General features: G+C 46.5%; 2 protein-coding genes across 2 annotated transcripts; both read left to right on the top strand.

The window, feature by feature from the left end:
- The first annotated feature begins 1037 nt into the window (after window positions 1-1037).
- On the top strand, window positions 1038-22337 carry Tmem242 (transmembrane protein 242). The gene is made up of 4 exons (XM_070011030.1): window positions 1038-1155; window positions 1586-1686; window positions 6031-6168; window positions 21895-22337. Exons 1-4 carry the CDS (start codon window positions 1071-1073, stop codon window positions 21991-21993), a joined length of 423 nt encoding a protein of 140 aa, XP_069867131.1. The 5' UTR covers window positions 1038-1070; the 3' UTR covers window positions 21994-22337.
- LOC138819155 (L-lactate dehydrogenase A-like 6A) lies at window positions 14282-15873 on the top strand. The gene has a single exon (XM_070010458.1). It carries the CDS (start codon window positions 14399-14401, stop codon window positions 15500-15502), a length of 1104 nt encoding a protein of 367 aa, XP_069866559.1. The 5' UTR covers window positions 14282-14398; the 3' UTR covers window positions 15503-15873.
- Window positions 22338-22606: the final 269 nt, after the last annotated feature.

Below are 22606 nucleotides of genomic sequence, written 5' to 3' on the forward strand. Positions count from 1 at the left end.
TAATTTAGGACTTAATCTACATTTGAGCTACTAGATGCATTTAACTGGTGCAGAAACTAGTGCATCTGATGGCTCACACCTGTAATCCTAGCTACTTAAGACACTGAGATCTAAGCATTGCAGTTCAAAGTCAGCCTGGGTAGAAACGTCCATGAGACTCTTATGTACAATTAACCAGCAAAAAGCCAGAAGTGGAGCTGTAGCTCAAGTAACAGAGTGCCAGCCCTGAGTGAAAAAGCCAAGGGACAGTGCCCAGGCCCTGAGTTCAAGCCCCAGGGCCAACACACACACACACACACACACACACACACTCATACTCATTCATCCCACATGCATTTGTTAGGCATCATCAGGTAAGACACCGAGGGCTGAGAATATAAAAATGAATACAGAACCCCTCCATGTCCTCAAGAAACCCGTGCCCTAGAGATCATAAAATGAATCAGGCGGACTGGCGTGTTTCTGTGTGAGAGGCTGAAGGTTTTCTAGCAACCACTAGTTTTTTTCCTCTCCGTGGCCATTTACTGAGCTCGTCCGGGTCGGCACAGCGGCCTTGGGCCTGTGAGCACCAGGCCTGACCAGGGCGCGAGGACCTCCTTCCCTTGGGCTGGTTTGTGTCCTTCGGGCAGCCTCCCTCGGAACCGGGTACGGTGGGGGAGGAGGTGTGAGTCCCTCCCCCCGGCCCACCCCGGCCGGCCCACCGTCCGGAGACCTCGGGGCCCTGCCCTGCGCAGGTCCCTCACTGCCTCCTGGGGGGAAGCGGGGGGGGGGGGGGAGGACACAGCGCGATGATAAGAAGGGCCGCGAGCATCACTCTGCACAAGGCCGGCGCTCCTGCGGGGGGCTCGGCGCTCGAGGGCACCGGCCCGGGGCCGCGCGGGAGCCGCCGCCGCCGCCGCCGCCGCCGCTGCCGCGCTTCCCGCCTGGGATTTGGGGACCGCCGTGGTGCGGCACACGGACCCTTCTTCGGGTTGCACGGGAGGAGCGGCCGCGGAACCTTCCTGCCCCGGCTGCGCTCGCTGCCACCCGGACTCCGATCGTGAAGGACACGCGGCCGCGGAGACTCGGACATGGCGAGCGCGGGCTCCGAGCCGCAGCCTCCCGACCCCCTGGAGGCCCTCGGGCCCGCGGACGATCGGCTGCTCCTGGTTAAAGGTGCGGTGCGGAGCTGTGCGGTGCGGGAGCATCGGGCACTTGCGGCTCTGAGAACCCGCAGCTTGGGCTCGTTCTGAACTTGGCCTTGGGCCGGGCCCTCCCCGGGCGGGCGGGAGTGCGCTCCGCCGTGGGATCCTCGCGCGCTGCGTCTCCCCAGCTCTGGGCTGGTCCAGGTGCCCGCCCCGCCTCTGCTCATCCCCGCACAGACTTCCCGACCCCGGAGCCCGCGTCCGCTTCCACTTCCCGCGCGTGAGAACCACCTTAGAGGGACCCCAGGAGCCAGGTCATGAGGTCACCCCGGTTCACGGCTCCTCAGCCCCGAGCCGCTTAGCCAACGTTTTATGAATCTTAAACGTCACTTGATGTAACTGGAAAAGTAGCTGGCACTTACTTGTGTAACATCTTTTTTTTTAATCCATCCTCTTGGCAGGTGGAGTTTTCCTTGGCTCTGTGGCCACAGCGGGAATGCTAGCTGGATTCCTTACAACATTATCATTGGCTAAAAAGAAAAGCCCCGAATGGTTCAATAAGGTCTGTGATACTGAAGTCCCTTATAATAAACATGGTTAGTGTTTTTAAGAAATAGCAGCTTTTTCCACAGAAAAATTGATGTGTTTATGTTTTCTTGTGCTGCTTTAAGAATCAAATCTATATTATAGAATATAGAAATAACATCTAGTGGTCACTATCATTAAAACTGGACTGATGATGGTGCATCAGTTGTTGAGTTTAGAGCCAGGCACTGTGGCCAACACTTAGAATCCCAGCTACTTGGGAGAAGCGGGCCAGGCAGAATTACAAAACCAAATACAAAGAAATTTCAAAACCAGAATACAAAGAAAAAGGCTGTGGTGTGTCTCTAATTGAGTGCTTGTCTAATATGTGCAAGGCCCTGAGGTCAGTCTGTAGAATTGGGGAGAGGGGAGAAGTCTCATATTTCTAAAGAGCTACACGTAGCCTTTGGATAGGAATCTTTTTAAGAATCCGATGAGGGGCTGGGAAGGTGGCTCAGTGGTAGAGCGCTTGCCTTGCATGTAGAGGCCCTGGGTTCGTTTCCTAAGCACCACATAAGAAAAAAAAAGCCGGAAGTGGCGCTGTGGTTCAAGTGGTAGAGCACTTGCCTTGTGCTGAAAAGCTGAAGGACAGCACCCAGGCCCAGAGTTCAGGCCCCACAACCGGACCCCCCCCCCCAAAAAAAAAAAGAATCTGATGAAAGTGAGGAATTATCTCACATGTATAGTCATGACTTGGCATTCTGTTTTCTGAGATTTGAGTCCTGTGTGACCTTCATGGTCTGACCGTGGTTTTCAGATTGTGACCCATAGATGCTGGCAATCTTCAAATCACTTTGGTGGGTCCCTGAAGTCAGAGCTATTTCCATAACAATGGTAAGATCTACACACTTATGATACAGAAGCCATAGATGGTAAAATGGCTAGTGCTGACACCATGGTATGATCATGGCAATGGCATAAAACCATTCATCATTGAAATGCAGCAGGAGTCTTTCAAAAACCAGCTTTGCACAAGAATATCATTGTTGAAGCAGTACCATCATTAATGTCATTAAAAGACCTACAGCAATTCCATGTAAAGGAGAGGGAAACCACAATTTGTACTTTACACTGAAGTCAGGTATCTTTCTGTAGGAAAACAAATTGTAAGGTTGAGTGCCAGAATAAACTAGCTACTTCTTCTCCCATGTAACAGATTTTTGCTTGCAAGAACTGACAAACTATTTCAGTTAGAAGTGGATATTTATAGATGTTTGTTAAAAATAAACAAACTGAGCTCATCTCTTCAAACAATTGTCAGTCTTTGTTGCCACTGATAAAATTCAAACTTTAAAGTGAAAAGATTTTAGACAACATGTAGCTGACATTGTGAGCCTGACAGCCACTCAGAATTAACAATATTTCTGGTGAGATTTTTATGGTGATGTTAAGGATTTTTAAATACTGTTTAATAAATAGTGGACCAATATCGTTGAATAATCATAATACATTAAGTAGAATCCATTCAACTCACAAAAAATAGTGTAATGAATTTTAGTGTAACAAAGTACAGAAAGTACTAATTTGATTTCAGATTCTATGTGGCTGCTACTATCTGTTTGTCCACTATTGATATATTAAAAAGAAGGAAAGGAACACTATTAATGTAGTTCTCCCTTTCCAACTACATATCAGTCTGAACCCAAATTTTATTCTTATATTTCAAGAAAAACAATACAAACACATTTTGTAGCATATTTGACCAAAAACAGTTATAAAAATTCAACTTCTTAAGCTGGGCACAGGTGGCTCATGCCTGTAATCCTAGCTACTCAGGAGGCTGAGATCTGAGGATCTCAGTTCAAAGCCAGCCTGGGCAGGAAAGTCCGTGAGACTCTTATCATCAATAAACCACTAGAAAACTGGAAGTGGCACTGTGGCTCAAGTGGTAGAGTGCTGGCCTTAAGCTGAAGAGCTGAGGAACAATGCCCAGGCCCAGAGTTCAAGCCCCACGACCAAAAAATAATCCAGCTTCTTAATTAAGTAGACATATAAAAGATTAATAAAAATGTAAGATATTGCTTTCTTTGCAGTATTTGTTTTTGCTTTGGAAAAGTTTTCATAATCTGGATTACATTCATATATAACAGACTTGCTATTTAAAAATGAATAAATATAATTTTCTTAGTTTCAACTTTGAATACATTAAATATTGATAAATACATCCCACATAATTGAAAATCATTAGGGCCTATTTATAAAGGAATCCTAAGAGCACAAAGTGAAACTCACTGTTCTGGTGGTTACATATGTAATATGAGTCTCTGCCTGCCTCTGGGCAGCATTAGAATTAGAGCCTCCATACTCTTGAGAATTTGGGTTCTGGAGCATATGGTAATGAGTTTATACTGCGAAGTTTCAGTTTAAGGATATCAGTAAGGCAGTATACTTCAAAATCACCATCTGATCTTCTATAACTTTTACGATAATCTTAATTCCTAACTAACACCCAAGTGCTTAGCATATGCTAGCTGCTCTTCTGAGGGCCTTATTCATTTAACCCACACAGAGTCTGCTTGCACTAAACAGTAGCAAGTGGAGGCACACATGAGCTAAACAACTTGCCCAACAGGGTATTCTTCCCCTCCTCCCAGGAATAAATAATACCACTTTCAACAGTATAGTCATTTAAACAATTGTCTGGTGTCTAAATATTAACTATAAAGATTCAAATGACAGCCCACACGAAAGGACTTTAGACCAACCAACTTTTCAGTTGGGCGCTGCCCACAGTACTTCGGTTTAAGGCGCTGAATCATCTCCTTAGTGAAGCATTTTATTTTCATTGTCTTTGTTGAGTCTTCAACTAGAAGGCTGGGATTTGAATATTCTTTTTTTTTTTTTTGTCAAGGTGAGCACTCTACTGCTTGAGCCACAGCGCCACTTCCTAGAAGACTGGGATTTGAAATGTGCTGAACAAGCATAAAATTTGTCTTTGTAATCTCTTAAATAAACAGAAAGAGGAAGATATAGAAGAAGGTAGCAAGATAATTCACTTTCAAATTTCTTAGCCAGGTGCTGGTGGCTCACACCTGTAATCCTAGCTACTCTGGAAGCTGAGATCTGAGGATCACAGTTCAAAGCCAGCCTGGGGCAGGAAAGTCTGTGAGACTCTTACCTCCAATTAATCACCAGAAAACCAGAAATGGCGTTGTGGCTCAAGTGGTAAAGTGCTTGCCTTGAGCTGAAGAGCTGAGGGACAGTTCCCAGGCAGAGTTCAAGCCCCATGTCTGACAAAAAAAAAATTATTTGGTTGATCTGTTAAAATGGTCAAGATTGTATTTATTTCTTTATGGTTGTGGGGGGTTGAACCCAGGGCCAGCATATGCTAGGCAGATGCTTCACCATTGAGCTAAATTCCTCAGCCTTCCAAAATTTTTGTTTAAAATAGTACTTTTCACACATCAGCTTAATTAAAAAAAACTATTTGATACTCAGGTGCTATCAGTGAAACTTATGTGCGCATTGTATATCTATTTGGTCATAGAAAAACTGAAGAAAATACAGGATTAATGTATATACACAGAGTTTACTTATCTGTGATCCTACTTTTTCACTCCTAGTACTGGAGCCACCCACACCTTAGACAAGTGCTCTACCTCTTTTTTTTTTTTTTCTTTTTTTGCCAATCATGGGGCCTGAACCCTGGGCCTTGGCACTGTCCCTCAGCTCTTCAGCTCAAGGCTAGTACTCTACCACTTGAGCCAAAGTGCCACTTCCAGCTTTTTCTGCTTCTGTGGTGCTGGGGAATTGAACCCAAGGCCTCATGCAGGCAAGGCAAGCACTCTACCACTGAGCCCCTTCCCAGCCCAAGTGTTCTACCTTTTAAGCCAACCCTCTAGTCCTTTTTGTAGAACTATGTTTTTGAGATAGAGTCTCTGTTAATTTTATCTCGACTGACCATGAGTTCAAGATATCCTCCTGCATTGAGTTCCAAGTAGCTGGGATTACAGGCATGAACCACCAAGACCAGCCATGTTCTTACTTTATTAACGCGTGGCAAAACTTAAATCAGATAACTAAGTGATTTCAAAACCCATTTCTGAAAATCAGTAGATAAAAAGGGCAACTTGTCATTTATCTTTGAATCAGCTATAACTTCTGACAAAAATGCATTTTACATATTATAAAAAGTTGTCGAAGAAATAAAAATTGTGTCAGATAAGAATGCTTTCTACTTGGCTATTGGTGGCTCTCACTTGGAATCCTAGCTTACTTAAGAGGCTGAGATCTGAGGATCCAGGTTCAAATCCAGCCCAGGCAGCGTGTCTATCCTTTCTGAGCTGACTGTCTTACCCACGCCTTTCTGTGTTCATTTCAGGGCAGTATGGGCACAGCTGCCTTGCCAGAGAGCGGGTCCTCCCTGGCCTTGCGGGCCCTGGGCTGGGGCTCCCTTTGCGCCTGGTGTGGGGTTGGTGTGATCAGCTGGGCAGTCTGGAAGAGTTTAGGCGTTCACAATGTAAGTAACTAACTACAGTCTTGGAATTTTATTTCCTGCTGTCTAAATTTCCTGGTTTTCAAATTCGCAGTTTGGTCTCTGTCTTAGGCTGTAATAACAGTGAATGTGACTGAATTCTCACCAGATTGTAGCAACTTCCCATGAACTGGTAAGTCACACAGAACTGGTTTAAGTTTTTCAAATACTTAATGACTAATTCATAGCTAGCGTTCATTCTGTGTTAATTTTCTTTTTTTTCTGTGTTAATTTTCTACTTGTTTGATAAAATTGTTATTTTGGAACAGCTTTGTATGCTGTTTGACATTCATATAAACATCCTTGTAAAATAGTTAAAGCATTCTGTAATGAATTAAGTCAGTTGTGTGGGGAATTTTTGCATATTGTTGGAAAAATCCCAAGAGTCTGAAAGTATATGTGCATGTATGTCTGGATATATATGTATAAATAGGTTGATAGTGTGTGTTTATGTCTGGACACATATTTTTGGTATTGGGTATTGAATATTGAAGTCAGGGCCTCACAGTTCCCTCGTCACTGGTACTAACTGGCATGCTCCACAGTGCCCAGCTATGGAGTAAGATGGAATCTTGAGAATTTTTATGCCCAGGCTGGCATGGAGATCCCTGACCTCCATATCTCATTGTAGCTACAGTGACCAGCTCAGGCTACCATGCCTCCCTTGATTTAAACATTTTCTTATTTTGTTTTGTTCTTATACCAGGGCTCCAACTTTTGTGTGCTCTGGCTAGGTTTTTTCACTTATAGCTGGTGCTGTTCCAACTTGAGCCATATCTCCACTTATGGCTTTTCACTGGTTAGTTGGAAATTCAGATTTGTCTTCCCAGGGGGGTTCTGAACCAGAATCCTGTCACCTTCCTGATTAGTTAGGATTGGTATGAGAGCCTGACACCCAGCTCCACCAAAGATTTTTTTGAATTGTTGCTACTAGCTCAGTGTTTCTCGTATTACAGGCCTTTGTATCAGACATTTGAGATACAGCAGACTAGAAGATACATTTTATAAGTGAGGAAATTGCAAATCAGAGAAGTCAGTTGTCTAGAATCACAGCTTTATAACTGTGGCAGAGTCTTATACTAAATCCAGTCTGATTTGTATGCCCTGGGCTTTTCTGAATTTACTTGTACATTGTGATGGGGATTAAAGGAGTAGATGGAAGTATGTGACAAATAACGGGAAATGTGGGTGAAATTATTTTACTTTCTTACGTTTCTTAGCCTTATTACTTTAATGGAATTACTTTAAAATTATGCAAGACTTTGTTTTTATTAATGGATACTGAAAAATAAGGTAAAATACAGCTGCCTAAGAATTCACAAAATATACCTGACTGGAATGCTATCTGCAAGGGCAGGACGCATTGAACGCTTAGTAATAAAGCTGTGCAGCTTGCTTCTGTGGAAGTGACAGCCAGTGAGCACTGTAGGTGGTTTGGCATTGGTAGCCAGTGTTTTCAGTGTTTTCCTGCCAGTCATAAGTGAAGTAGAATTTCACGGTATAAAAAAATATGAATCATTTTTTTATGTAAGAATAAATCAGTTGCCAGGCATCAGTGGTCACACCTGTAATTCTAGCTATCCAGGAGGCTGAAATCTGAGAATCAAGGTTCAAAGCCACCCCAGGCAGGAAAGTCCATGAGACTCTCATCTCTAATTAACCACCAAAAAGCTGGAAATGGAGCTATGGCTCAGAGAGTGATAGAATGCTAGCCTTGAGCACAAAATGCTAAGGAATAGCACTCAAGGCCTTGAGTTCAAGCTCCAGGACCAGCACCCCCCCCCAAAAAAAAGAATTAATCTAAATTTTCATAGGCAAAATTAGATTATTATACACTTGAGAATTGTTTGATGAGCTAGACTGATATTTTAGTCCTACAACACAGATATCTTTGATGGCCCTAAAGATATTACCTAAATAAAGTGTTCTTAGAGGAAAACTAGTTTCTGACTCAGCACTACTGAATACATGAATCTTTTCATGCATCTTCATGTCTAAATCAAGAGCAGGCACGCACTCTGCCTGTACATAGATATTACATATCAGTTTCATCCACATCTGAGATCTCTCAGAAAAATGAACCCACTCAGGTCTTTTTAAACACACTTAAAAAAAATAGTGTTCAGTAATTTGTTAATTCAGAAGTCATGTGTGGGTCTACAGTTAGCCAGGCAGTGATAAGACAGGGGTCCCAATTACAGAAAAAGCAGTTACTTTAAAATGTTTAAAAGTAGTAACTTTAAAAATGTTTCATCTTTTAATATTTATGAGCTGGAGTGGTCCAAGTGTATGCACCCAGTGAACAGATGTGATAGTCATCTCTAGATAAATGCTGGTAAATTAAAATCAACTTCAGTGTCAAATCTTAGATTGTGGTAAATCTATGCTATTAACCTGATTAGAAAGGGAGGGAGGGAAGGAGGGAAGGAGAGAGAGAGAGAGAAAGAGAAAGAGAGAGGGAGAGGGAGAGGGAGAGAATGGAAGAAAGAAGAAAAGAAAGAGGAGAAAGAAAAAGAAAAAAAAGAGTGCCATCTAATGGCTCACTTCAAGCAGCCTGACAAAAATGCTTCTGTTTCTTAGTTAATTCACAGCTACATCTGCTGGCCTAAAAAGGAACATGCTAAAAATGCTTAAATCGCAGTGCTTTGATTTCTTAAACATTTTGGCTATATTCTGTAAATCCTATTATGAAATTTCATTTCACAGAGAATACCCATATTACACCAAATATAAACAGACATCTGTGTTTTATGCAGTGGTATGTCATTTAGTCTGAGGTTAGTGGAAGCTGTCTCATTGGCTGACCAAAGCACTAAGTCTGCCTAGGATTGAAGGTGGCCCCTCCCAGCCTGTTAGTACCACCATGCAGAAGCCAGAACAAGTTCAGCCTCCACCAGTGACCTTGTCACCTCTGCTAGATGCACAGCTCAAGTGCTCCATTACTTGAATTAGGGAATTTTAGTATGATTGAGGTAGCATGGATTTTATCACAGTAACTTACCTGTGTTAAAAAAATAAATAAATAAGACAGTCTCCCTGGTCCTCTAAATCAGGATGTGATCCTGGGAGACCAGGTCAGTGTGATAGATTTAGAAAATAACTGAGATAAATATGCTAAGTCACTACAGTGGTATTAACGGACAATTCCTTGATTATGGAAGGAAAGAAGAACTCATTCACTTACTGTTATCCACCTGTTGCTCAAGAGCCGTGACTTACATCTCTTTTCTTGCAGGTGGGTGGGTGAAGGACTTGTGAAGAGGTTTAGCTTGTTTATGGCCAGACGTTTTGTGTGTCTTCTCTTAGAAGAGGGACATCGGGTATCCTGATCTTTGCGGGTTGGTAGGACTGCTGCTTTGTAGGAGGCGGTCTGGGCTCTGCCTGGCCTGGTGCTAGGCCCTGTCATCTCAGAAGACTGGTAGAGTCACTGCTGCTCCTTCCCCTGTGGCTTGTATAAAAGATGTTACTGATGGTTGATACAGTATGAGTATGAACTTATAGCTGAGTATAATTATGAGTATAATTTATAGCTGTTGCTCTCCTAATAGCTGAAACCTCAGTCACGATAAAAACCACAAATGAAAATGTTCTTAGTTATTTCTATTTACTTTAAATTATCTAGGGAATTTAATAAGTGGAGTTTTTGAACTTCTTTTTGCCATTCTGGGAATCATACTATAGGTGTCTTACTTGCTTCCTAGTGCTCTACCAGTTAAGCCACACCCTCATTCCTTTTGCTTTCAGTTTTTCTGTGTGTGTGTTTTCAGATAGGGTCTTGAACTGACTTTGCCAGGGCTGGTGTCCTACAGCAAACCTCCTACCTTGCTTCCCATGTTACTGGGATTACAGGCATGGACCACCAAACCCAGCCTTGGGACCTATCTTTTTTTCTTCTTCGTCTTTTATTTATCCATGGCTTGAACTCAGGGCCTCACGCTCTTGCTTCGCTTCTCCCTACAAGGCTCCACCACTTGAGCCACATGTCCTTGTGGCTTTTTGTGAGTTAACTGGAGATAAGTCTCATGGACTTGTCTGCTCAGGCTGGTTTGGAGTCTGGATCCTTAGGTCCCAGTGTTGTTAATAGCAGTGATTTCCTATGTTAGCTATGCTTTGTGCAGGGCATGCTACTCTGGAATATTTTCTTGATGAACAATTGCAGAGATATCTTTGCCTATCAGAGTATGTAAATCTTAGTCATATTTAATGACTACAAGGTACTCCATTACATATTGTAATCCAAGTCAATCTCCTGGCAGTGGGACTAGTTGGACTAATGTTTCACTATTAAATATCCTAATGAACCCACAGGCACACATCATTGAATTTTTCTTGATTTAGACATTTGTCCTAAAGACAGATGTTACTGTGGTACCAAGGTATATTTTAAAGTACTGCTGAATAAAGTTTATGTGGAAGATAACAAGGCATATGAGATCCTGGCCATCAATGGCTGATCTTTAGTGGCTGATATTACTCTGATATTTTGGCCAGTCTGGGGAATAATCTCCTTAAGAATTTGTGTCTCTCCCATGTCTCTGCTGCTGTGAAGGCTTGTATGAAAACCACTGTGACTGGAGGCTCAATGCCCTGCTCCTTGGCTGCTCAGAGCTTCTCAGGAGCCATACTTCTTTTTTTTTTAACAACAACAAACAAAACACCAGTATCTATCTTTTAAGTATAGTTTGTAAGCAAATACTTGTTTAAGAGGCCTGAGACCTTTTGAGTTTCTTTCCTTTGATTAGTGCTAATTTTAGTTGTACCAATATTCTGGTACAACCTTTATGGGTATGCTTATTCCTCTATCATTTTTACGTATTCACCGCAACTGCATCAGCATTGTAGAGTGACTGCTAGGCTTTCTGTAAGTAAACTTGAGGAAAAGCTTATGTGTATTTAACTTTTAAAATACCAAAGAAGGGAACTAGACTTTAAAGTGTCAGGTATTTTTCACTAGCTCAGTTCATTGGTTAAAACAAAATCTGAGTTTCTTGGCAAATGGTAGTTATGCTAGAGGACTCTGCCAGAGAAGTCTGAAAAGTGGCTGAACTCCTCCCCAGTATGCCTGGGCCTAATCCAATCTAATCTAATCCCAGTGCTTCGGAAGGTCTCTGCCAGCTCTGCCCCGAAGCAGCTTCAGGTTTTTACTCTGATCTCTCCTCAGCTTCGCCCACTGCTTCTTCTCAACAATGCTTCCGAGACCTCTCAGAACTGAGTCATCACCATCTAGCTGATGTGGTTTCACTGGTCACCTTCTTGGGCCTTCAGACAGTTCAGGATTGAGAATTTTCCTGGAATCATTTTCAAATGAATTAGAAGTAGCACTGTGCACCAGTCAGCAAGTTCAAGTGCATCTCTACCCCCACTTCCCGCTCCATTGTGCTCTGCCTGCTTGACCTGGAGCTGGGGAGAGGCACTAAACCCGAGTGTGGACGAGCCGTTTGGTGACAGACAGAAACAAAACTAATAGGTATGCCAATAGAATTGTGTAGAAATATCAGTATTGCCTATCAGAATATTAGAAAATGGACTATTCTCTAAAATCAAATATAAGGAGGGTGGGATTGAGTAAAGTTTTTTTTGTTTTTTTGGCCTACAGCATATTCATCTGATCACAGAGAACAGCTAGGGTAACTTAGGCCAAGAATGGTGGTTCATGTCTATAATGCCAACTACTCAGGAGGTGGAAATTGAGAGGTCAAAGTTACCAGGGCACCCTAGCAAGCATAAGGCCCTGAGTTCAAGCCACAGTACCTCCGTGAAGGAAAAACCAAGAAAACCCCTCAGTGGGCAGCACCCACCTGCTCTGCTCCCTCTGCTGTGAGAGCGGTAGCTGTGCTTGTGCCGCCTCTCTAGCACCGCCGCCCCTCACTGCCGCCCTCGCAGGCCCGTCGTTACTGTTTTACTCATCCTCCTCTGCCGACTCTGTCTAGAGGGTAGGGATGTGAGGGAAGTTAGGAGACACAGGTGTGTCTTACCTTGTGGAGAGTCCTATCATGCAGAGTGCAGTGGTGACGGAGGACTTTAAGGATCGGTTCCACTTGGAGGACTGGCAAAGATTTGTAAGGAGATAAGATAGTGGAAAAGGAGGACAGGATCTCTGGCTTGAAAGTCCAGGTAGAAAGAATAGACTGACTTTCTGGTAGCCATTCTTGATACAGTCTTGCTTTCCTGCTTCCTCCCTCTAAGTGGCCTGGCCACAAGTATTAAGGTGTAATCTGCCATCATCGGTAACATGACACTGCGTTTTGGATTTGAGCTGTATTGGAGTGAGAAGGAATAATGAGACACCAAAGAGAGAATGCATCAGGGAGCTTGGCTTCCCACATCTCTGTGTAGACCTGCCTCTTCCCCGGAGGTCAGGTGTACCTCATCTTCCTTAGTGCTTTCCTTCTTGAGACTTACTGTAAACAAAAGAGGATGCTTTGTTTGGAGTATTTTTATCTCAGAGAAGTGTTATTTTCCCCTCCCTCAAAATTGATTTAGTTGTGGCTAAAGGAAAAAAAAACTGAAGAGGCAGCTATCATAGAGCTTGTCTTGCTGAAGAGGTTCAAAGTCTAGGAAGAAGCCTTCCAGCTAAGAGTCTTTATGTCCTTGAATTCATGCTCAAGAGCAGTTATCCTGGGAAATGATTTGACTAGTCAAAGGAATCATTGTAGGAAGAGGCAATAGTTATCAGGTTAAAATATTTTAAGTAAGGGACTGTGTGCAGTAGCACATGCATGTAATTTTAGCCACTTGAGAGAGGTAAGAGATTGGGAGGCCCAAGGCTCAATACCAGTCTGGGCAAAAAGTTAGTGAGACTCCATCTCAACAAACAAGCTGAATGTGGTTGTCACACTATAATCCCAGCTACTGAAAAAGTGGGGACAAAACTTTTGACCAGCCTGGTCAAAAAGCACAAGACTTTAAACCTAAAGGCAAGAAGGGATGGAGGTTTGGCCCAAATGGTAGAACACTTGCCAAAGCCTGCATTCAAACCAGTACCACCATAAGCAAACACATTTCAAGTGAGGAATGGAATAAAAGTGACAGCTGTTTAAATTCTATTGGTTCCTTTAAAGGATCCCTCCAATATGTTGGCCACTATTTAGCAAAATGGTCATTTTTTTAAAAAATCCAGTGTTTAGTTTAACAAATGGCCCCCATAAATCTGATTGCCTGTATAGAGAGAATGCATTTGTGTGGGAGCTCTTACGCTTTTGTATGTCACCTTGTAGCGCAGTACCATCCAGATAGAACTTCGTCATTCTGGCTGGAAAACATGGAAATGTAGCCCACAAATCACACTGAAACAGACTTGCAGGAACCTGGCTAAAGGGCCACTCTCCTCACCCATCATCATCTGCTTTGCTTCTCGTTCTTCTCTTCCTGGGCTGCATTTCAGTGGCAGGAGGAATGAGAATAGCTTTTCAAGTCCTGACCACAAATTATTCAGTATCCGAAACTTGAAATCTTTTCTTGGAGTATGAAAGTGCTGCGGGTAACCCAGAGCCCCGCTCCGGACCGGTAGACAGGAAGTGCCTCCAGCCATCGCGACCTGCTCAGAATTGCTCCTAAGTGGAGAGAGAGTGCCATTGTTTTTATGAGGCTTTTGCAGTGTATTGCGCTTATCAGGCTGTGCATTTCATTAGGTGTGAAGGGCCCATCTCTTCAGAAATGGGACATTAGCCCACGGGACTGCTGGGGGAGTGCAGGGGAGATCTGCGGCCGCGGAGCACTGAGCAGTCTCATCCCGCTTTGGTTAGAACTTGCCATTTTAGGAACGTCCCAAAGATGCCAGCATTTGACTGGGGGCTGCGTGGCCGCCCTTCTGTGACAAGGTGTGTTTGGGGACGCAGCCACAGGGCTTCCCAGAGAAAGGAGGCCATTTTCTAGTGTCGACAGAAGCACTTAGGACGCACACTGAAAACGTCGGGGAGGATGGGAGTCCCTAAAGCCCTAACTCCAGCACTGGGGGCCCCCAGGGGCCTGCGGGGGGGGGGCATGGGCGGGGCATGGGCGGGAGTGGGGACATGGGCGGGGCAGGGGCGGGGCGTACCCTGCGATCTCTGCCTGGGGGCGGGGCCTGCGGGGCCTGCGCAGCCGCAGTAGGAAGTGAGGGTGGGGCCTGCACTGCTACCTGCAACTGTCCGGCAGCAGCGTCCAACGGTCAAGGCTTCCCTTCCCGGTGTCCGGCCGGCAGCCAACTTCTCCTCCGCGTCCCTAGAGGGCCGCCATGAGCTGGGCTGCGGGAGCCTTGCGTGCCAGCCGGAGGGCCGTGTGGGCCTGGCGGGCGGTGCCGCCCCGCGGGCCCTGGTGGCTGCCGACGCCGGCGGCCAGCATGGCCACGGTGAAGTCGGAGCTCCTGAAGCCGGTGGCCTCGGAGAAGCCGGCGGCGCACAACAAGGTGTCGGTGATCGGCACGGGGTCGGTGGGCATGGCGTGCGCCGTCAGCCTGCTGCTGAAGGGGCTGAGCGACGAGCTGGCGCTGGTGGACGTGAACGAGGACCTCCTGCGCGGCGAGACGATGGACCTGCAGCACGGCAGCACGTTCCTGAAGATGCCCACCGTGGTGTGCAGCACGGACCTGGGCGTCACCGCCAACTCCAGCCTGGTGATCGTCACGGCCGGCGCGCGCCAGGCCAAGGGCGAGTCGCGCCTGAACCTGGTGCAGCGGAACGTGGCCATCTTCAAGTCGGTGATCCCCGGCGTGGTGCAGCACAGCCCGCGCTGCAAGATGATCGTGGTCACCAACCCGGTGGACGTGCTGACCTACGTGGCCTGGAAGTTGAGCGCCCTGCCCCCGGCCCGCGTCATCGGCAGCGGCTGCAACCTGGACACGGCGCGCTTCCGCTTCTTCATCGGGCAGAAGCTGGGCATCCACTCAGAGAGCTGCCACGGCTGGGTCCTGGGCGAGCACGGCGACTCGAGCGTGCCCGTGTGGAGCGGCGTCAACGTGGCGGGCGTCCCGCTGCGGGAGCTGAACCCGGGCCTCGGCGGCAACCAGGACCCCGAGCACTGGGAGAAGATCCACAAGGACGTGATCGCCAGCGCCTACCAGATCATCAAGATGAAGGGCTACACCAACTGGGCCATCGGCTTCTCGGTGGCCGACATCACGGAGAGCATCCTGCGCAACCTGCGGAGGACGCACCCCGTGTCCACCGTGGCCAAGGGCCTCTACGGGATCCAGGAGGAGGTGTTCCTGAGCGTGCCGTGCGTGCTGGGCGAGAACGGCATCGCCGACCTGGTCCGCGTCAAGCTCTCGCGCGACGAGGAGGCCCGCCTGAAGAAGAGCGCCGAGACGCTGTGGGGCATTCAGAAGGAGCTCAAGATCTGAGGGCGCCCAGCCCTCCAGGCGAGCCGGAGCCGGCCCGCAGCCCCGCACGCCGGTGGAGAGCCGCCCTGTTGATGGCCCTTGGATTCTTTTAGGTAGCATATAGATACTGGATAGGACTTTCCACAGTTCCTCGGTGACTGCGGCAAAGAATAGGTTTTGCTGGTGCTGGACGCGCCAGTGTTCGCCTTCACAATGTATGTAGTTGCCACGTAGTCCAAAAGTAAGAAAGATGTTGGTGTTGGTTGGTTTCTCAAAGTTCTGATTCTCTTCACTAGCACGTGAGTGTGTGCCCGTTCGTTCTCGCTGACTTACCCGCAATTTCAAAAGTTGTAATTTCGAAAATACAGAAATAAAAGTATGTACACACAGAAGCACGTTTTGTAACCGATCTGTCTTTAGGCTTCTCTTATTCCTCTATGAGTTGGACCACTAAAAAAAAAATAGTGACATGGGGGCTGCCTGCTGCTGCGTGCAGTGTGTGTGTGTGTGTGTGTGTGTGTGTGTGCGTGTGTGTGTGTGTGTGTGTGTCTGTGTGTGTGTGTGTGTGTGTGTGTGTGTGTGTGTCTGTGTCTGTGTGTGTGTGTGTGTGTGTGTGTCTGTGTGTGTGTGTGTGTGTGTGTGTCTGTGTGTGTGTGTGTGTGTGTGTGTGTGTGTGTGTGCGTGCAGTGTGTGTGTGTGTGTGCGTGTGTGTGTGTGTGTGTGTGTGTGTGTGTGTGTGTGTCTGTCTGTGTGTGTGTGTGTGTGTGTGTGTGTGTTGCCTGTGGAGCAGGATAATTAGGTTAACATGAAAATAATAGTGATCAGATTGCAGCTCTCAGAAAATACTGAATGCTGTAAAGTAGCTAGCTCCCAGAAAAGGCTCTGACAGGAGTGGTATAGATACTGTTAATTGATTTGGCAGGGAAAGGAACCATCCTTGAGCTTCGCAATCACCAACATTGATGCGAAAGCATTCTAGGGCTGAAAACCTGGCCTATTGCTAAGGTTAAATCAAAATGCATGTTATAAATCGTCCTTGGGCTGGGTCTTAGCAGTATTAGTGGGACCCTGGCCCAGAGAAGCTCTGGGACCATCCCCAATGCTCAGCTTCAATCATGTGAGGAAAAGACTCTTGCCTTGCTGTTCATCACTGTCTTAAGAGCTGGCCATTTGAACGAATGCTTCTGGAATTGTATTTCCAAGATTACATGTTTGCTTTTTATTCCTAAATCAATGAGCTTCACTAGAAATTCTAGACTTTATGGGTGCAATGCAGTAAGAATTCAGGAGAAAGTAAAGAAGATGCTTTGTGTATTCTTTTTTTTTTTTTTTTTTTTTTTGTCGGTCGTGGGGCTTGAACTCTGGGCCTGGGCGTTGTCCCTCAGCTCTTCAGCTCAAGGCGAGCGCTCTACCACTTGAGCTACAGCGCCACTTCCGGTTTTCTGGTGGTTTATTGGAGATAGGAGTCTCACGGTCTCTCTTGCCCGGGCTGGCTTTGAACCTCGATCCTCAGATCTCAGCCTCCTGAGTAGCTAGGATTACAGGCGTGAGCCACCAGCGCCCGGCGCTTTGTGTATTCTTAATCGCATTGATCACTTACAAGATGGGAAGCTGACATTTAAGAATTCATTGCCTTCCTAATGCTGCTGGATTTTTAAATAGTGGGTTTTCTAACATTTTACTTTGGATCCTTGTGAATATCAACATTCTGTTCTCTAAGCCATAAATAATGGCCCTTTTCATGCTCTTCATACCTCCCAGAGTATTCATTAAAAATATCTAGCTTTGGTCTGACTCTCCAGGAAGCAGTGTCATAAGGGGCCAGCTGGTGTGCTGCATTCCTCAAAGTGGGAAGGGAGGTGAGTCCGTTGATGCCGGTGCTGGTGAGAGGCTTTTAGACAGTTAGGAGATGCCCTCTTACTCAACCGTGTCTTAGCCAAATTAAACTATTAGTGAAGGGCATCCGAGCATGCATTGTGTCTGTTTTCTAATTCTCTTTATCACGTGACTGCCAGGATAGATGATTAACGCTGCAGTAAACCAAAAAAATCTCCAAATCTGTCTCCTAAAATCAAGGGTTTCCTCCTTCCTTGAGTCGAATCCACTGTGGGTTTCAGCAGGTCTCCTCCAAGTGCTGGCTCAGCACCTCAGTGTGCTCTGCCCAGCCACCTCCGGGGCAACATGGACTCAGGATTGCAGTGGGAAGGGAGGAGAGCAACTCCTGATCTCCTGCCATTGGAGCCCAGAGGTGGCATTTCTTTTGTTCCCATTCACTGGTCACATAGTTGCTTAACTTCAAAAGAAGGCAAAAAGGGTAATTCTCTAGTAGATTACAGTAGTAATGTCCCTGTTGTATCGTTCAAAATATCCACCATTACAACAGGCATACATGCTTTTTTTCCTTTTTTTGGTGGTACTAGGGATTGAACCCAGGACCTTGTACTTGCAAGGTAGGTGCTCTACCGCTTGAACCACATCTCCAGCCCCTTTTTGCCTTGGATATTTTTTTTTTGGGGGGGGGGGTCCGGTCGTGGGGCCTGAACTATGGGCCTAGGCACTGTTCCTCAGCTCTTCAGTTCAAGGCTAGCGCTCTACCGCTTGAGCCACAGCGCCACTTCCAGCTTTTTTCTTTTTGCTTATGTGGTGCTGAGGAATTGAACCCAGGGCCTCAGGCATGCAAGGCAAGTGCTCTACCACTGAGCCACCTTCTCAGCCCTGCCTTGGATATTTTGGGGGAGAGGAGAGCCTCATTTTTGTGGTCAGGCTGGCCTGGGCTATGAGCCTCCTATTTGCACTTGCCTGTGTTGCTGGGAATGACAGGTGCATGCTACCATGCCCAGGCATGCATTGAAATGGAGTCTCAGGGGCTGGGAAGGTGGCTCAGTGGTAGAGCGCTTGCCTTGCATGCATGAGGCCCTGTGTTCAATTCCTCAGCTCCACATAAGCAAAAAGAAAAAAGCCGGAAGTGGTGCTGTAGCTCATGTGGTAGAGCGCTAGCCTTGAGCTGAAGAGCTGAGGGACAGCGCCCAGGCCCAGAGTTCAGGCCCCACGACCGGATCCACAAACAAAACAAAAAAGAAATGGAGTCTCAAAGGTTTATGCCTTGACTTGTCTGGAATGGTAATTCCTCTTAATCTTTACTTCCCTAGTAGCTGGGATTCTAGATTTAAGCCATGATACCCAACTACATTATAAGCTTTTGAAGTACTTTTCAGGGAAAACTGGAACATGGGTAAAAGTTGCTTCAGTGTGGCTGAAGGGCAGTACTGGACATCAGCCAGGCAGTAGTAGTTAGAAGCCACATCACTGAGGACACGTTTACCTCTCTGAACTCTGGTTTCTTGTACGTAAAAGTGGTTGTAATTTCTGCCATATAGAATTGTGAAGATTAAATAATAGCACCTAGCTTTATCCAGCGCTTGATACATACCTATCCAAATAATGGACATGATTATTCTTGTTTGAGTAAGGCTTTTGTATCCTTACCGTACGTTTTATCTCCTGGTATTAGTAATTCGTTTATGGCTAAATTACCATCATCTTGACATTTTGCCATTGGCACTGTCTGTGGTCATGAACATGTCACACGCGAGGCTTTTCCCTCAGTAGGTCCTGCAGCAAGGCTGGCAAGAGTCCCTTGCCTGCAAGTGAGGAAGCAGAAGTCAAGGGAAAACATTTCAAAACCCAGCTCTTGGTTCCAATAACTGCCTGTTGTTAGAATTGGTGCTGTAAGGATCTTCTGCAGGTAGAGACATAATGGAATCACCTTACCATCAGAGCTTGGGAAAGTGGCCCCTGGTCACGGGAACGAGGAGAGAATTGCAGGGAAGAGATTCCAGGGCTTAGAAGGGCTTCAGAGCTGCTGTGGACACTGCTCTGGCCTGCTCTGTCCTCACCACACTTTTGGAGCATATGACCGAGGGACAATAGATAGCAAAAGCTGTGATTTTTGATCATAGACTTCATGTGTTTCATAACCCCGAATCCTTTCTGAAAGACATATTTAGGCAAGGAAATACTTTTAATTCTTGCCCGACTCATTGATTATACCTTCTTCTGGATTTTTCAGGGCGAGTGCTATTATTGGGCCTCACACTTTGCTAGGCAAGCACACGTGGGCTACATCTCCAGCCCAATCAAAACGTTTTGGAAATACATATCAGAAATTAATAAAGGGGGAAAAAGGAAGCTTTTCATTTATTATCCGTATCTAAAGCAACTTGGGGCTCCATTTATAACTTAAAATACACATGTTTGAGTTTCCATTTCCATAGCTTAATGTGAGAGGACAAGGCGCAAGGTGTTCTTCATCTCACTTTTCCTCAGACACTGTTCCCTATTCCAAAGCCCAGGTATTTCTGATTGGCTGTCTTTCAGCGTGACTCCTTGTAGTGGTCCGCTTAAGACCCTGGGAACAAGTAAATAATGCAGGGCTAGGGAAATGAGAGGGACAAGAGAGGCGCGGGCGCACAGGGCACAGAGGAGCAGGCCCCCTCGCCCCTCTCCTCTCCTCGCCCCTCTCCTCTCCTCACCCCTCTCCTCTCCTCACCCTCTCTCCCCGCTTCCCACACCTGTGCTTCCCACCTTCTTCCTTCCCACCAGCTCTACCAAGTTCTGCATGACAGAGAGAGAATGGTAAAGATGCTGCAGACGTCATGCACCTGACTCCCAGTTTGAAAACGGCATCATTAGGCTACGTTCTAGCAGACATTCAGCCCAACACCCAAAGGGAAAGAACCAGGTGGTGCACAGCAAACCCTGGTGAGAGGTGCTTAGTACTTACACGACAGAGGTGCATGGTTAGTGTCTGGGATAGAACAGTTCCTGTCCTGGACACGGAGCATCCGTGTGCCTTCCCCTCACCAAATGCAAACAGCAGGGCCGCAGGGTCTAGCCTGTCTTGGCGGCCCATCACAGTACAAGCTAAGGGTCTGCGAAGAGGGTGAGAAGAGGTGCATCCTCGTGTGTATCTTCAACCTTGGCGTCTAGGTATAGAGCCTGTAGATGGCTGGGATATGTGTGGTGGATAACTGTGTCCCTCGTGTCAGAAGAGTCACACCAAGTGACACATAAAGTAATGCTTGAGCTCCGCCCTTGAACACCGGCATGTTGATGATGCCCGCTCTACTGCACGCCAGCTCTGCACGCAGCGCCTCCCCCCACGCGATGACTGAGAGAGTGCGGCTGGGATCTGAACACAATTCTGTCTCACACCAGAGTCTATGCTGGAGACAGAGACTGGGCACATGCCTAGGATTTTAAATCCCCAACAAGATGGCACCCCTGGAATTTGAAAACAATGTGAAATAAATGTCTACATAGAAAACAAGCAGAAAACACCCTCGCTGCGTCTCACATACCGGTGTGTGAAATGGCCTGCGTGTTCAGGAGGAGACCACAGCTGATGAGCAGAACTTGTCACACCGTGCTGCCTCTGAGCTGGCTCCTCCGAGGAGGACGGCAGAGGAGGAAGGAGGACCTGCAGGGTGCACCGAGCACCGTCTGAGGAGATGGTCCTGCCCACAACTCGGTACTCTACAGTACGGACGTGCCCTTTCATGGGCTGGGCACCCGGGGTGAACCAAGAGCCTGCCCATGCTGCACACACTGCAAGCTCCCCGCTCCCTCTCCCCCCCCCGCCCTGCCCCACCTCTGCCCTGCTTCTCACTGCCAAGTCAGCTTCTGCTGCCCAGACTCCCATGTTGATTCTTCCACTATCTGACACATAAGGACATTCTAAGTTATCTGCTAGTCATGGAGTTTGAACTCAGGGCATGGGCGCTGTCTCTGGGCTCTTTTTGCTTTCAAGGCTAGCACTCTACCACTGAGCCACATCTCTACTGGTAGTTTTTCTGGTGGTTAGCTGAAAATGAGAGTCTCATGGACTTCCTGCCTGGGCTGGCTTTGAACCTTGATCCTCAGATCTTCTGGGTAGCTAGGATCACAGATGTGAGCCACCAGCACCCAGCTACTCATTTCTTTGTTCTTTATTAAACCCCTACTAAATTCCTTCTCTTTTTCCCTCTAGCTTTAAAATTCTAACTTGGAACTACCTGAGTGTAATCTTGATTCAGGCTGATAGAACACCCACCACCCCCACCCCGTTCCTCTGTAGAAGGCAGTGAAAACGCACCAATCTTGTGACAGGAAACACCTGTAGGGAGAGATGTTGATTTAGGGCACGTTACCTTGCAGACTTCAGTGATGGTTTTTGTCATTTAGTTAATGGATTCCTACTCGGAAGGAGAAAAGAGGGGTATTCTTTGTTCTGTCTTAGTAGCTAGAACACAGGCCTGTTTTCATCCATATTCCTTTCACTCCTTGTTCTCCAGTGAGCCCAGTGCCGCTGCTAATGGCCTCCACTATTTCTCCCTTCTTTTGACATTTGATGACTGATTTTTTTTTTCTTCTAGATGAAAGACTTTCGAAGTAAAATGCAATCGATATTTCCCACAATCCCGAAGCACTCCGACTCAGCTGTTGGGTGGGAGGAAGCGTTGAAATCTAAATGAGAAGAGCATGGATGAATTCCCAAATGATGGCTGCGGGACGGGTGGCTTTGGGACACGACTGCGAAAGGACTGGGGTGCCTTCTCGGATCACGTGCAGATGGCCGGTGCACCCACAGGACGGATGGCCTTCCCATCGCCAGGCCAGCTGCCTGCCAGTCTGTCTCTGTGTCTGTGATTGGGGAGGGAACGTGATCCTAAACTCCAAATGACATAAAAATAATCATCACTGGGATAACTTCCCTGGATGGAGGAGAATCCCAGAGGAAATACTCAGTTTATAACAATAAACCAGCTTCCATGTCTGAAAAAAAGTTGATAATAAAAGTACCATAGAAAATCTCTAAGCAGTAGTAATACCTTTAAAGAGCCTTTCTTGTCTGCGTAGGACTGAGAGTTCAGAAGACTGGTTTCTGTTATTAGCTGTCTCCAGAGTGGCAGGTTCTTAGGGAAAGCTGGTCAGCAGGAAGTCGGTGTGGCTTCTGCTGGCCCCAGACATACACCTTCCACGCATTTACCTGCTGGTCTCACCTGAAGGGCCTCAGTTCCTATACTTAAGACAGAAAGCCAACACCTGATTACAATAACTTGAAAGGGTACCAGTGGGCTGAAATAA

This window comes from Dipodomys merriami, unplaced genomic scaffold (assembly GCF_024711535.1).
Source record: "Dipodomys merriami isolate MVZ:Mamm:240054 unplaced genomic scaffold, mDipMer1.0.p SCAF_8, whole genome shotgun sequence".
In the NCBI taxonomy this organism is placed as follows: Eukaryota; Metazoa; Chordata; class Mammalia; order Rodentia; family Heteromyidae; genus Dipodomys; species Dipodomys merriami.

Coding starts and splice junctions, on each gene's coding strand:
- LOC138819155 (XM_070010458.1), top strand. CDS start 14,399: ATGAGCTGGGCTGCGGGAGCCTTGCGTGCCAGCCGGAGGGCCGTGTGG.
- Tmem242 (XM_070011030.1), top strand. CDS start 1,071: ATGGCGAGCGCGGGCTCCGAGCCGCAGCCTCCCGACCCCCTGGAGGCC. Junction 1,687..6,030: donor GCCCCGAATGGTTCAATAAG/GTCTGTGATACT, acceptor TGTTCATTTCAG/GGCAGTATGGGCACAGCTGC. Junction 6,169..21,894: donor AGAGTTTAGGCGTTCACAAT/GTAAGTAACTAA, acceptor TTTTTCTTCTAG/ATGAAAGACTTTCGAAGTAA.